At 40.4% G+C, this 16,149-nt stretch overlaps 1 protein-coding gene across 1 annotated transcript; it reads left to right on the forward strand.

Moving 5' to 3' along the window:
* The first annotated feature begins 7,693 nt into the window (after positions 1-7,693).
* On the forward strand, positions 7,694-15,701 carry LOC116334492 (solute carrier family 22 member 7-like). Its single transcript, XM_031757922.2, has 10 exons — positions 7,694-8,183; positions 8,275-8,378; positions 9,681-9,835; positions 10,017-10,185; positions 10,297-10,420; positions 10,512-10,621; positions 11,495-11,709; positions 14,712-14,820; positions 14,909-15,115; positions 15,226-15,701. Exons 1-10 carry the CDS (start codon positions 7,803-7,805, stop codon positions 15,299-15,301), a joined length of 1,650 nt encoding a protein of 549 aa, XP_031613782.1. The 5' UTR covers positions 7,694-7,802; the 3' UTR covers positions 15,302-15,701.
* Positions 15,702-16,149: the final 448 nt, after the last annotated feature.

A 16,149-nucleotide genomic window follows, 5' to 3' on the forward strand; every position in this document is an offset into this window, starting at 1 on the left:
ATTTTCCCACCAGAGAAACCGCAGTAGTCTCTATCATCCTCACTCACATGAAACCTGTGGAACATTTTCTCCACATCACACATGATTGCGATGGGATACTTACGGAAGCGGCACAGCACAGCTGTTAGGCTATTTGTGAGGTCAGGTCCTGTTAGTAGATGGTCGCTTTAAGGAGGTGCCATCATACCTTGCAGAGCAGTCGAAAACCACTCTGATTTTGCCTGGTTTTCTGGGGTGGTAAACTCCTTGATGTGGGATATACCAGACTTTCCCCAGCTCTGCTTGGTTTTCCACTTTCTCTGCGTCACCATCCTTGAAGACACCTTCCATAAATCTCACGTAGTCTATTTTGAATTGTGGATCTCTGTCCAGCTTCCTCTTTAGGTGCTTCAGCCGTACTAACGCCAGCTTTTTGTTGTCTGGGAGATGCGGACGTGCTTTGAAAGGGAGAGGCATCTCCAGGTGACCATCCTTATTTTGTTGGATTCTGTCTTTCAAGATCTGCAGGAAGCAAATATCTTCTTGAGATATGCTTCTGTCACCAGGTTTTGTGTCTGCAAAATCGGACTCGAGGGCCTCGATGACAGCAAACGGTGTTATGGGTGGCACCTCTCTGACAGACACTCGATGGCAAAACCAGTCACATCTTTAGCCTGCATACGCTGTGGTGCGCTTCCCACAATGCTCCAACCAAGGTCCGTCTCAATAGCATAAGGCTCATAGTCGCCCCCAGTGATGACCCTTCTTGGAATTAACGCTCTGGAGCAGTCGTATCCAATCAACAATCCAACACCACAGTCCATCAACGGAGGTATCTCCCGGGCTATGCTGACAAGGTGTTTCCATTTGTTGGCTGTCTGACAAGTGGGAATATGTGCGGGTCAAGAGGAATGAAGTCCCTTGTGTAGGCTGGAGGCAAGCTGATGGAAATGTTAGAGGAAAATCCTCTAACTTTGAGCTCGCATACTCTTTGACTCTTCACAACGCAGTCTCTCCCCATCATGGTGGAAAGTTTAAGTTTCACCGGTTCCATTGTTGCCTGCAGCTTTTCGCACACCTCCTGATCAATAAATGTGTGACTGCTTTGAGTGTCCAATAGTGCATATACTAGAGTTTCGGTGTCCGGAGCACTAAGTGTTGAGATCCACACTGGGACTATCATCGATGTACTCCCACCTTCACCGCCACTCACACAACATGATAATGACGACGTACTTTCTTCCACTGCGCCTTGTGTTGATGCTGCTGTAGAACGATCTTCATGCAATGGCGTTGGGTGACTCTTTCTGCATATGCCACACATGGCCCTGTTCCTACAGTCTTTAGAATTGTGACCCTTTCTTAGACATGCAAAACACAACTTCTTTTCAAGTATGCATTTTTCTTATCCTCTACAGACATGTCCATAAGCCTCTTGCATTTATGTATGGAATGGTTCTCACCACAGCAAACGCACTGGCTATTATTGGAATTTTGTGTTGGTGTGTTCCATTTCTTTGGTTTCTCCGCATCTCTCAACTTGAATTCACCAAGGTCAGATTTGGCGGTGGAGTTTGATGGAATTGGGAGGTTCACATTTGTGGCAAACGTGTTTGCTTTCGAACGCTTCATCTCTCTTGATGGTGCCTCTGCAGAGTGCCTTAAGGCATGTAAGGATGACACTGGATTGCATGCTATGCGTGACTCCTTAGAGATAAAGGAAGCAAACTCATTAAAGCTTGGATAGTCGTTGCCCGATCCAGCTGCTCTGTGACATAACGGTTCCACCTAGATGACACCCAATCAGGAAGCTTGACTAGTATTTTCTGATTCTCCTCGCAGTCGTTAAGAACCTGTAAGCCCTTTATGTGAGGCATGGCATTACTACATGTTTGGAGGAAATCACTGAACTCTCTTAGCTTGAGATATTCCTTTCCACCAATCTTGACCACCCATTTAGCTTCTCTCTGAAAGCCCGCTGCACTACAAAGGAATGGCCATATCTAGCATTTAACCTATCCCAGGCTTGTTGATAGGCTTCTTCATCTTTTCTGTAGAAGCTGCCTTCAAGAGAGGATTTTGCCTCACCTGCTATGTACTTTTGCAGGTAGAATAGCCTGTCAGCAGGGTCAGAGCATCGTCTCTCTATGAGGGCTTTGAAGCTTATGCTCCATTCTGTAAACTTCAGAGGATCGCCTGAGAATACAGAAGGTTCTGGAGTTGGCAAGCGAGTGAGAGCTAATGACTCTTGTAGCGATTGGACCAATGATGTCTCGTTTTGCACAACCTGCCGTTCTTGATCTGGGATGTGGTGAGCGAAGGGTGTGCATCACTCACTTTGCTGAATGGAGGACTGCGTGTCCCATCCCTTCCCTCTTCTTCCGTGTAGACATTTAGCTTTGCCTGAATTACATCAATGTCCCTCTGATTTTCAAGTTTTCTCAGCTGCTGACGTTGAGCTTCGATGGCAGCTTCCATATCAATTTCGGCTCTCTTTGCAGCCAGCTGAGCAGCCGCTTCGCCCTCATAGCTGAAATGCTAGGTGACTCTGAGAGATGGTTAGAATTGTGACAGCTGGGTGCAGTAACTCTGGAGGCTGTGGATCCATATATGGACCTAGCATATTCATTATCAAGTAGCATGCGTAACCTTGATCTTTCTGCCACCGTGTCAAACTCACCTTCATCTTCAGTTAGACGTACTCTCATCAGCTGCAGCAAGTCGGCCGTCACGGCTGAGCACGCATCGATCTTTCTTCGAATTTCTTGACTTGGTGAGGTTTGGAGTCGAATTCTGTCATACTGTTCCTTTAATTCAGACTCTAGCTTCTCAGCCTCATCCATCATCTTATACATGTCACTCTCAGAGCATACTTGCTTTAACCTTGTGCGAATGTCTCTTATGTTGCTTTTCCATTTCTCATATGTTGCTTTGAACCTCTTCTCCTTTTGAGTTAACTCTTGATCTTTCAGTTCCTGCATTTTTGGCGTTAATCGCCTTTCACGAGAGGATTTTCTTGTTTTTGTCTCAGATTTCTCAGACACTACACTTTTCCCTCTTCCAAATCCCCTGCATCTTGTACTTCTGACATAACATCAGGGTGACTATGACCATCTTTAGACATTTTAGACTTTAAAGGGGGTATCTTATGAAGAGGACAAGATATCTAAGGTAATTACAAGAATGGAATGGATATAATAGGCGGACAATTATTAAAATTAACACAAAGGCACCTTAGCTTAGATTCTTACGTATGACAGCAAATAAAACTTCAGTTTCAGCCTTTTTAAAGCTTGCAAACAATAGGTAAGAAAACAACAATAATTTTCAGAACTTCAACAGATTGTCCTTTTTTTTTTTTTTTTTTTTTTTTTACACAGTCTGAAATTTGAACACTATTAATTTCTTGTCCATTATAGCAAATTTGCAGCTCATGTTCTATCCATCAACACAGGAGGCATAATAACTGCGTAATGAGGACTCACGCTTCTTGAAACCGCTTCTTGGGCGTCCGCTGAATCTGCAGCTCCTGATTGGTTGTTACAAAATGCAAAGCAAGTGTCCACTGAAGCCTGTAGCTCACTGCAGGATGAGAAGCAACCAAGACCTGTAGCTTGCTGCAGGATGAGAAGCGCGTTGTAAACCGAGACCTGTAGCTTGCTGCAGGATGAGAAGAGCTTTGCACACGAAGCCTCCAGATGGATTGGGACACGCCACTGTATCTACTCTGGTCAAAAGAATCCACGCTTCGTACTGATGTCCACAATACTTTTATTCCGCTCACAATCATGGAGCACCGTGAAAACTAGAAACAAGTAAAATTAAAGCTGCAAGCAGCGATATGAGGGCCCTCGCACCCCCGGCACGTCGAGCCAAGCCCAACACCTAAAACCAGCGCTTCCGATCTGATGTCACATTGATGGAATTCATGCATTTAACCACCAGCTAAAATTTCATCTCATTCAACCATCATTATAGTCGTCCCACTAGGTGGCGCTCTAACCATTACTGACAAATGGCATAACAAACATTTCCGAGCTCGAGTCTCATCACGCCTGCGACCTTTGGGAGAGATTGGACATTGTGTTTTTGAGCGACAGCAGGTTACTGCTTTTGGCGAGTGATTGAAACTCCACGTGCCGCCATGACCACCCCTGCTTTCCCTGAACGTAAAAGCTTCGCAATTTAACATCACAAAGGTCTTTAGATTCCACACACAGGAGATCGCGTAAATCTAATGAAATCCCTTGGAGGAGTTCGTCAAAGTATGAGGCCTGAAAAGAGGGAAAATGTCGCCAAATTTACACATTAATTTTAAAATGGCTGACTTCCTGTTGGATTTGGGATATTGCTCCAAGAGACTTTTTGTACATCTTGATATCTCCAATAAGCTTGCCAGGTTTCAAACTCATACATAAAACACAGAGCAGGGGCTGTTGTTTTGAAATTTTGTAGGGGCGCTGTGGAGCCATTTTGCGCTGTTCAAGGAAAATGAACATATAAAAGAAATCCTCATGACATTAGAGGGTGCGCCAAATTTCAAGACTTTTAAACTTTTCAAGCCCCTCAAAAGCCACTTCATCTTTCATGGTGAACTGCGTTGCCACCAGGGTGCGCCGTTCAGTTTATAGTCACAATTTTCTCACTGAAGCATCAAGAGGGACTGATGGTGATATTCACCGCTTTTGAGGTGGCCACGATGAACCTGTGAAAATCAGTACAACAAAATGAAAGACATGACATTTCCTGGTGCCACTAGGTGGCGCTCTACGTATTCCTGACAATGGGCATATCAATCTGTTCAGGGCGGGTCTGACATCATCCCTGTAAAATCTGGTACTGATCACATTGGATTTCATTGAGTTACACTAATTTGTTTCTTCATGGCGAGACCTCAATGTTCGCCATGCTGCTGGGGTCACACCCTTCAGCGAAAACTCACAGTTTTCTCTGTAACCCAAGACCAACTCCTTAAGGCTTTCCTGGAGAAATTTGAGGCTGCAGATGTCACCCATTACAATACTGTACCCCAAAGTGTAAAACATGACATTTCCTGTTCCCACTAGGTGGCGCTGTCCCTGATGTCAAATATGGCAGTTGAAATATGTTCAGGGGTGGAGCCTTATCATATGTGTCCACTTTGGTCAAGGTCGGACAATGTATGACAGAACGAGAGGCAATAAGATTTTCATGGCGAGTCATCGAAATTCGCCGTGGCGCCACGGCCTCACAGTAACCCGAAAACTCAAAAGCTCCGCAATTTAACATGGCCCAGGTGTGTAGTTGACACTGACCAAATATGAAGCTTGTACGATGAAATTCCAATGAGGAGTTCGCAAAAGTTCGAGGCATGGAAATGGCAAAATTAGAGCCAAAATGTCACCTTCACTTCCAAATGGCGGACTTCCTGTTGGGTTTAGGACATGGCCATAACAGACTTTTTGTGCGTCTCCGAACGTTAGATATGTGTTCCGAGTTTTATACATGTAGGTCATACCCATCTCGGGGGCTCGCGTTTCTCATTTTTCTAGGTGGCGCTACTGAGCCAATTTTCCCTGGACATGTCTACGGACATTAAAATACGTAAATTTTCACCAGACCTGACGCGTCTGCAAAATTTCATGAGTTTTCGAGCATGTTTAGGCCCTCAAAAGGCCGATTCATTTGCCGAAATAATAATAATAATAATAATAATAATAATAATAATAATAATAATAATAAGAAACAGAGCAGATACAATAGGGCCTTCGCACTTTTGTGCTCGGGCCCTAATAATGTCAATAGCACATATGACATACAACTCAGCCACTTATTTCCTTTCACAAAGTGCACAAGTGTTAAACGAATAACAGCATAATGTTTTTACCGTGTACACCTCATAAACCAGCAGTAGAAAAGATGTATATTCCGAAAAGTCCGCCGTGTTACCGCTCTGTCTTGTCTCTCCCGCGCACAACTTCCGGTTCCCGCGACTCACAGGAAGTGACTACTTCACAATAATTTTATCAGAAACATTTCTTATAAGAAAGGTGTATCACTGGATTCACAGGTTATCTTTTTCCTACTGCAAATGTACACAAACATCAATACCAAATAAAGAAAACAACGAGAAAACAACATAACGATCTCAGATGCGCTACTGGTGTTGTCATGGCAACCAACACAAACATTTCAGCGTCAGCTACATATGATTTGTGGATATAAAAATTATATAATCACAAATATTAGCCTTGCTGTGTTTGGTAATTAAACTATGTCTCAATAAATGACTGAAACATTAATGAGCCTTTGTTTCATATATCTCTGTTCACATTAAATTAAGAGGTCTCTTAGGCATCCTCTCTTGTAATTTCTTTCAATAATCTTCAGGAATAGTTCTCCAGGCTTCCTGAAGGACATTTCAAGGCTTTTCCTTGGAAATTGGCTTCATTCTGTTTCATTCTCTGTTAATTCAATTCAATATAGTGTTATTTATATAGCGCCAAATCACAACAACAGTTGCCTCAAGGCATCTTATACTGTAAGGTAAAGACCCTACAATAATACAAAGAAAAGAGAAAAAAAAAACAATAATCATATGACCCCCTGTTGATGAGCAAGCGATTTGACAACAGTAGGAAGGAAAAACTCCCTTTTAACAGAAAGAAAAACATCAAACAGTTGATTAAGACAGGGAATAAGGCATGCTGTGGGAGGAAGGCAGAGATTAATAATAATTCATGATTAAATGCAGAGTGGCATATAACACAGAAAAAAGGTGAGTGAAGAAGAAACACTTCATCATGGGAATCTCCCAGCAGCCTAAACCTATTCCACCGTAACTAAGGGAGGATCCAGGGTCATCTGATCCAGCCCTAACTATATGCTTTAGCAAAAAGGAAAGTTTTAAGCCTAATGTTAAATGTGGAGATAGTGTCTGTCTCCCAAATCCAAACTGGGAGCTGGTTCCATAGAAGAACCTGAAAAAAAGCCTGAAAACTGAAGGCTCTGCCTTCCATTCTACCTTTAAATACTGTAGGAACCACAAGTAAGCCTGCAGTCTAATGGGGTGAAACAGTACCATGAGGTCATTAAGATGTGATGGGGCAAGATTATTCAAGACCTTGTATGTGAGGAGCAGGATTTTAAATTAAATTCTGGATTTAACAGGGAGCCAATGACTCAAGTCAATATAGCAAAAATATGCTTTCTCTTTCTAGCCCCTGTCGGTACTCTTCCTTCAGTTTGGATCAACTGAAGTGTTTATCAGGACATCCTGATAATAACGAATTACAGTAGTCCAGTCTAGAAGTAACAAATGTATGAACTAGTTTTTCAGGGTCACTCTGAGACAGCATGTTTCTAATTTTAGAGCTATTGTGCAAAGAAATGTGCTCCGCTCACATCATTTTTTCTCCTGATCCAAACAAATTCACTTCTTAACTTTAAATGCTGGTTAAGAAATAGAAATTTTCTTAAAAGCTAGATCAACAGACATAAAGATGTTACAGGTATTGACCAAAAGGGAAAAAATAGAATGACATTTTCATTTTGTATTAAACTCAGCCAATACACATTTCTTTAAACTTTGGACCTCGGTACTTTATCACTAAAGTTACAGCTTTCTTTGAAAATTATTTATTTACTTCTACGGTTCACTGAGTTCAGTTTATTTTTTTCATACTGCCTAACAACAAATAACACATTGAACATCAGCTGACCATTAACCAAGAACACTTAATGGAATAAAAGCAGCTTGTGGCTCACTATGAAAATATATTTTGTGCTCCCGAAGGTATTTGCTTCAGGTTATTCTCTAGTTTGTGTCTCTTTTGTTTTCCAAGATGAAGTTTGACAATGTGCTGGCAGAGATCAATGGCTTTGGAAGATTCCAACTAAGAACACTTTTCTTGTTAGTAATTCCACGGCTGACTTTACCATTTAACTTCCTGCTGAATAATTTTATTACATTTATTCCCTCTCACCACTGTGACATCAGGTCTCAGAATAATGGAGGTGTTTTCAGGAATTTATCTTTGGAAGAGAGGCTCAATGTTAGCATTCCTTTTGAGCAGGATGGGAGTTTGAGCTCCTGTCGGATGTTTGCAGAGCCTCAGTATCAACTGCTGTCAAACTCTTCCAACTTAACCTACATACCCACAGTGCCATGCCAGAATGGTTGGATATATGACACCACCATCTTCAGATCTACTCTGGCTACAGAGGTGAGGATCAATATTTCCATTTAAAAAGCAGGAAATTAATACCAGTGCTGAATTAGCCAATGTTTTCCTTTTGTCTCTGTTCCCTTTATAGTGGGATCTGGTTTGTGACAAGAAAAAAATGAACAGAGCCACAGCCACCATCTTCTTTGTGGGGGTCATGTTAGGATCAGGAATATTTGGCTTCCTTAGTGACAGGTGAGTCCACGTCATCACCTTTAAAATCGAGCACAAATACACTGAATAATAAAATCAACTATGCTTAACATTTTCTTGTACAAGTACAACTATGGTGACAAGTCTGTATTGATCTGGGTGTGCATTGCCAAATATTACAATGAGTCCTAGATAGTAAAGAACAAAGTTGTATTGCCAAAAGTAATCATTCACAGGTACTTTGCAAGTAGGGTGGAGTAAGCCCCTCTATTAGGTGAACAGTGCAGAACATTACTGAGGTCCTTTATCTAGAGTACTGTTTATATTTAAAACAACCTTCTTTGAAATACTTCAGGTCACAGGGATTTCACTTTTTTCTTTATAAGAAATATTTCAGTTATGTAAAAGTACACTATACTGACAAGGCATTAAGCCCACCCAAACATTACCCATACAGGAACTGCCCAAAAAGCAAAGCCGTAAAGTTCCAGCTCCAGGTTGATGCTGGAGAAAGTTTGGAGCTTTGCAGTTCTTCTATCAGTAGTGTCCCTTTTTTCATGTGCTATGGCCCTCAGCACTTGGTGCTCTGGAACCTTATGCGATGTGTGGTCACTTCACGGTTGACTTGTTGCAACAGTGGCATCCTATTACGTCACACTCAAAATCAAAGAGGTCTTCTGAATGACCCATTCATTCACAAATGTTTGAAAAGGCAGACAGCATGGCTAGGTCTGCCTTTTTGATACATCTGTGACAATGGGACCAGAATTATTTTAACTTTTTTTATTTTCTCAGTAATTTTTATTTTATTTCATTTTGACATTTAGTTTTTAATTCAATGTATTTTCAGTTCATTTCTAGAGAGGATTTTTTTTTTTGTTTCAGTTTAGTTTGCCTTGTTGAAAAATGTTTAGTTTTAGTCTTTTTCATTATTACTATATGGGTGGTACAAGCCAAAGGCAAGATTTAGGATAGCCATTACAGGTAGTACAATTAAAATGACACAATTTTTTGAAAGCAGTTGACTCACAGTCTGGTAGACATTTAGAGTCTTAATAAAAAATGTCCATCGATACCTCATTGGTATGTAATAATAGTTTTGCCAAATTAACAAATACTAAAACAAATATTATTTGCTTACTTCCCTCCTTTATTTTATTTTAGTTATTTTTCCAAGTGCACAGGATTTTGTTTTGTTTTTTATTTTAGTTAGTTAAAAAAAACATTCAACTTCAAAAATAAAGAGAAAACAAAGTGTTCTTAACAGTTGTTAACAATTGTTTCATTTAATTAAGTGTTCCGTAGATTCTTTGACTGTCATTTTTTTTTAAATTTGTTTTACAGGTTTGGCCGGAAAAAAACACTTCTGTTGTCATACATGGCAACTTCCGTTTTTGGGATAGCGACCGCTTTGTCCTATAATTTCCTAATGTTTGCTACAATGAGATTTTGTACTGGACTCGGACTCTCAGGAATAAGTATAAACTCCTTCGTCCTCTGTGAGTTGCCTGTCATTCTCATCGAACAAAAAATACATTAAACAACACACTGACACAATTACATTTTTTTGAGATGATGCCCATACAGGTGTGCTTTGCTCAAAATCCTTATTTTTATCAGTAATCTCAATCAGTGTCATTATTAATAAAAAAGAAAAATACATAAAATTCATCCAAATAGGTCTTGAATGGGTGGATATCAGGCATCGGACTACAGTGGCTGTTTTAATGAGCTTGGACTGGAGTGTTGGTTGTGTTATTCTACCTGGAGTGGCCTATTTGATCAATGATTGGAGATTCCTGACTGCTGCTGTAATCTCCCCACTGTTTCTAGCTATGCTCTGTTGGCGGTAAAGACAAATTAATATTATTATTCAGTTTTCATGCAGGGAAAACTAGTTCCTGTCTTTTCAAAAGTGTTTAAAAGACCTTCTCAACCTTCTCATCGCTCTTTCTCATAGGTGGCTCCCCGAGTCTGCCAGGTGGCTGATGAGTAATGGAAAAACAGATGACGCTCATTTTTACCTGAGTAAATGTGCAACAGTTAACAGCAGAGAGGAGGTCATGGCTGACTTAAAACCTGAGGTACAACATTTTCATAATCAGCTAACTTCAAGACAGAACTGTGCACTTCACAGCTCCTTTCTTTGAATAAAGTTTCCTTTTTACTCTACAGGTTCTGTCGACAGTAATACTTGTAGAAGATGAAAACAGAAAGTATTCCTATTTGGACCTCGTGAAGACCCCCAAAATGAGAAGGCGGGCTCTACTTTGTGGCATTGTGTGGTATTTATCTTGAACATTTAAAACATATTACGTAAGTGTATAAACTATTTCCTCATTAGTACTCATTTGATGGTTAAAACTGTGGACAAAGGTTTCCATGTCCGTGATTGGGAGGTTCATTGAATAATTATTAATAACCGAGAAATGCATATTTGATCTTCAACCTGAGAAGATCCTCCTTTAAAATTTGGAGAGAGCTGTCTATATCCATGATAGGGATACACCAGTATGTTTATTCAGTCCAAAAATTAAAACTATGCCCAGTTAGGCCCACTTAACAATGCAGTGTCTCTTAGCTACAACCAGTAAACTTGGTTGAAATGGTGGCATTATCCCCCAAGGTTAAAATCACTGGCCGTTATGATGGCAAAAACGGAACTGTAGAAGGCCAGATGTTGATGTTGCTTTCTTCTTCTCTGAGATGCATTTAGAAAAAGTAAAAAATATCACCACCATAATTTTGTATTAAGGAAATTTAGCTGTTTTTCATGACATTTGATGGACAGCTACATTGAGAACATCTATTCCAACGACAACACTGCATCTAAATTATTTCTGGAGTCTTCATTTTTGAGCAATTCAGCTCTTGAAGTTATTAAACCTCAGCCTAGTTGGTTAGCTCAGTGGCGGAAGCACTGTGCCCCACTGTGTTTAGACATGGCCCAAATCTCATGTCTAAACAATTATTTAACTGACTAGAACAAACTGTCAAGAACAGGTTATTCAGCATCATGTTTGCTGAACCCTAACACTGTTTCGATAAAAATGGGTTTACTATTATCCATGTCAGATACCAGGTAGCTAATGAGAAACTACTGCTCTTTGGGGCAACTGTTTAACTTTAAAATAACAAAAGTGTGGTCTTGCTCGCAGGTTTGGAGTGGCCTTCGCTTATTATGGAATCAGCTTGAATATCAGCGGATTTGGTGTGAACATTTATCTCACACAGTTCATCTATGGGGTCATAGAGATTCCAGCCAAAGGATTCGTCTTTTTCACAGTAGACAAAATAGGTCGAAGGTGGAATCAAGCCGGGATGCTCATTTTGACCGGGCTGCTTATATTCAGCAGTGTGTTTATCCATGCAGGTATATGATCCATTCAAATGTGTAGATGTATTCATTTTAGTTTATTAGTTTACTTTCTAGTATTATATTATTTGTCAAGGGCAAATGTTATGAAGTCAGGAACTTCTGAAGGCACACAGCCATATAAACATCCCAGTCTGGAGAAACACATGCACCAAGCCATGATTATTTGACTGACAAAGACTACACATAGTTCACTTTTGTTCTGGAGTAGTTTTAAATGATTCAAGCTGCTAGTTCATCAAAATCCCTTGTACTAGTCTTGGTGCAGTCCAGTTCATCCAGTGTCTGAAGTAAACCATGTTAGCTCCTCTTCAATGTAGTTCTTCCCGTGAAACAGTTTTCTTTAAACAGTACAGGGTGGGCCATTTATATGGATACACCGTAATAACATGGGAATGGTTGGTGATATTAAAGTCTTGTTTGTGGCACATTAGTATATGTGAGGGGGAAAACTCCTCAAGATGGGTGGTGATCATGGTGGCCATTTAGAAGTCGGCCATCTTGGATACAACTTTTGTTTTTTCAATAGGAAGAGGGCCATGTGACACATCAAACTTATTGGTAATGTCACAAGAAAAACAATGGTGTGCTTGGTTTCAACGTAACTTTATTCTTTCATGAGTTATTTACAAGTTTCTGACCACTTATAAAATGTGTTCAATGTGCTGCCCATTGTGTTGGATTGTCAATGCAACCCTCTTCTCCCACTCTTCACACACTGATAGCAACACCGCAGGAGAAATGCCAGCACAGGCATCCAGTATCCGTAGTTTCAGGTGCTGCACATCTCGTATCTTCACACCATAGACAATTGCCTTCAGATGACCCCAAAGATAAAAGTCTAAGGGGGTCAGATCGGGAGACCTTGGGGGCCATTCAGCTGGTCCACAACGACCAATCCACTTTCCAGGAAACTGTTCATCTAGGAATGCTCGGACCTGGCACCCATAATGTGGTGGTGCACCATCTTGCTGGAAAAACTCAGGGAACGTGCCAGCTTCAGTGCATAAAGAGGAAACACATCATCATGTAGCAATTTCAAATATCCAGTGGCCTTGAGGTTTCCATTGATGAAGAATGGACCCACTATCGTTGTACCCCATATGCCACACCAAACCATCACTTTTGTTGTTCCAACAGTCTTGGAGGGATCCATCCAATGTGGGTTAGTGTCAGACCAATAGCGGTGGTTTTGTTTGTTAACTTCACCATTCACATAAAAGTTTGCCTCATCACTGAACAAAATCTTCTGCGTGAACTGAGGGTCCTGTTCCAATTTTTATTTTGCCCATTCTGCAAATTCTGTGCGCCGATCTGGGTCATCCTCGTTGAGATGCTGCAGTAGCTGGAGTTTGTAAGGGTGCCATTTGTGAGTAGCTAATATCCGCCGAAGGGATGTTCGACTAATGCCACTCTCCAGTGACATGCAGCGAGTGCTACGCTGTGAGCTCTTGCTGAATGAAGCTAGGACAGCCACTGATGTTTCTTCATTGGTGACAGTTTTCTTGCGTCCACATTTTGGTAAATCCAACACTGAACCAATTTCACGAAACTTAGCAAGCAGTTTGCTAACTGTAGCATGGGAGATGGGTGGTCTCGTAGGGTGACTTGCATTGAAATCTGCTGCAATGACCCGGTTACTGCGTTCACCAGATATCAACACAATTTCGATCCGCTCCTCACGTGTTAACCTCTTCGACATGTCAATGGCTGTGAACAAAGAGAAACTTGTAAATAACTCATGAAAGAATAAAGTTACGTTGAAACCAAGCACACCATTGTTTTTCTTGTGACATTACCAATAAGTTTGATGTGTCACATGGCCCTCTTCCTATTGAAAAAACAAAAGTTGTATCCAAGATGGCCGACTTCTAAATGGCCACCATGGTCACCACCCATCTTTTTTTTCTTTTTTTCTTTTTTTTTTTAACCTGTCCCGTTTGGTTCTTTTGCCATCAGAATTATTGTCTAAAGGCGAAGAAAGATGCCCAACGGATTTACTTTACCAAATTGACCATCCCAGCCTTGCCGTAATGGTCCATTTGATTCACCTTTTATTGTTTATTTTATTTTCACTTGCTGAATACGGGACAGACTTGACTGGGGGAAGGAAAGGGGAGAAAGAAAGAGGGAAAGAAAAACAGCGGGGAAGAGGGACGGGGAAAAGGGGCAAAAAACCAAAAACCAACAGCATAAGCAGACAAAAAATACATATATCGATCACCTGGATCACCTGTTGAGAAAGAAAGAAGAAAGCAAGCAGAAGAAAACGAGAGTAATAAACATCATCACAATGATCTATGGGAATATGACAGTAAATACTAAATATTAAACATTATTGTGCAGCACGTAAGATCGACAGCGCACAGTGTGCTTTGAGGTAGGAGCCAAAAAGGGTGTAGTTTGTGTGTGTGATCACCCGTGTGTACACCTGTGAGCATGGACGCGCTTGTTTTTTTTTTTTAAAAGGTTCCTTCATGTAATGATCGGCTAGAGGGTGTGGGGGGCCACTGCCCCGTCCTCCAGGGCATGACACCACCCATCTTGAGGAGTTTGCCCCCTCACATATACTAATGTGCCACAAACAGGACTTTAATATCACCAACCATTCCCATGTTATTACGGTGTATCCATATAAATGGCCCACCGTGTAGATTGTTGAATTAGTAATTACCCCCGTCTCTGACATAGTAAATTAGAAACAAAACATCTAAGATGTTCAGTGTTTAGTCTGAAGGTTGAACTTTTAGCTCATTATAATTAGTTGAATATGTGATGACCCCATTATCTGTATGAGCTGTTAAATTTGAGCATCTGCCATTAAAAGTAAGGAAAATCCTAATAGGTCTGCTTTCAGTTCACAGCAACAGTATCAGCTGCAGCTTTAAACAACTGCAAGATTAAATGTCTTTATACATTTCTAGTATTTAATCTTCTAATAAATTCAGTGAAAAGTCTTAACTAGAACACAAGGTGAAATTTCCGCGTTTTCTTTTCAGATATGGGGAATCTTCGGACAGCTGTGGGAGCTTTGGGCAAGATGTTTTCAGAGGGCTCTTTTACAATAGTTTTTCTGTACACAACGGAGCTTTATCCCACAGTAATGAGGTCAGTAAAATGCACATTGTCTTTTATTTTGCTGCCTGATAATCAGAGCACAACATTTGTTGTATTTTTTCTTCTTTTTGTAATTCAGGCAAAATGGATTGGGATACTGTTCCTTTATGGCCCGTGTAGGTGTTGCTGTATCCCCCTTGATCATGCTCCTTGAAGACGTGTGGGTGAATCTGCCAAGTTTTGTTTTTTCCCTGGTGGCTTTAGGCGCCGGACTGTCAGCTTCTTTGCTCCCTGAGACGAACAATGTGCGTCTACCGGAGACTATCGAGGACGTGGAACAGACAAGGTACTGGGCTTTAATGTCAAAAAATCATCCAAACATGAGACATTATAAACATTCTAAAATGTATATAAAATTATATACATTATAAAATGAAAATGTCTTTTGTATTTCAGAAGACGATCAGTCTCCGCCTCTGATGAGAAATCTCCTGCCTATGCGTTTTTGTCATTGCAATCAAAATCCCCATAGGACTACACTAAGTCAACACAGCAACTTGATGGGAGCAAACAGTTTAAACATATGTAAAAACAGTGTCTTTTACACATGTTCAATGCATGTTGAATATGAAGTCTTTTTACCTCCTCATGGCGGAAATATCCAAATTTAGCTGTAGTAGTATTCTTCTTTGTTGTTGCAGAGGGTACAAATGATGCATGTGCCTAACTACATACCGCTGTGTAGCTATAAATCTATAAAAACACAAATATCTCAGTCCTTTCATTAGATTGAGTATGCTAGGAAATTAGAGCTAATGAAGAAGCATGGTTTGTTAGATTCAGTTATTATTTTATTTTTTTGCTCTAAATCTGATTGTCTTGTGAGTCATGTGTCTGTGTTCTTTAGTAAAAATAAATCTTGAAACCCTATTTCAAATACTGTATGACATATTTGTGTTTGAGGTGTTGATTTTATGCACGATAAATGAGGAGATCCACAGTTATTATAAGTTAAGAATAGAATAGAATAGAATAGAATGCCTTTATTGTCACTATACAGTTGCACAATGAGATACAGAGCATCTCCTACTCAGTGCAAACATGCTGGGGGTGTACAGTTCTGCAGCGCTATATACATATGGACAGTATTAACAGAGGAAAAACATATATATATATAAAATGTACAAATATACAAGCCGGTTTAAAAAAAAAAGTAATATGTAATAAATAGTGTTGTGTATATACAGTTGGGTTATTGCACATAGAATTGGTATTGCACAGTGGTGGTCCATAGAGGAAGTGGGGGGGAAAAAAAAAAAAAAAATCTATCTATAGGTGCAAGAGCGAGTGTGGTAACTTGCTGTAAACAGAGGCAAACTG

This window comes from Oreochromis aureus, linkage group 6 (genome assembly GCF_013358895.1).
Source record: "Oreochromis aureus strain Israel breed Guangdong linkage group 6, ZZ_aureus, whole genome shotgun sequence".
In the NCBI taxonomy this organism is placed as follows: domain Eukaryota; kingdom Metazoa; phylum Chordata; class Actinopteri; order Cichliformes; family Cichlidae; genus Oreochromis; species Oreochromis aureus.

Coding starts and splice junctions, on each gene's coding strand:
- LOC116334492 (XM_031757922.2), top strand. CDS start 7,803: ATGAAGTTTGACAATGTGCTGGCAGAGATCAATGGCTTTGGAAGATTC. Junction 14,821..14,908: donor CTTTATCCCACAGTAATGAG/GTCAGTAAAATG, acceptor TTTGTAATTCAG/GCAAAATGGATTGGGATACT. Junction 15,116..15,225: donor GAGGACGTGGAACAGACAAG/GTACTGGGCTTT, acceptor TTTGTATTTCAG/AAGACGATCAGTCTCCGCCT.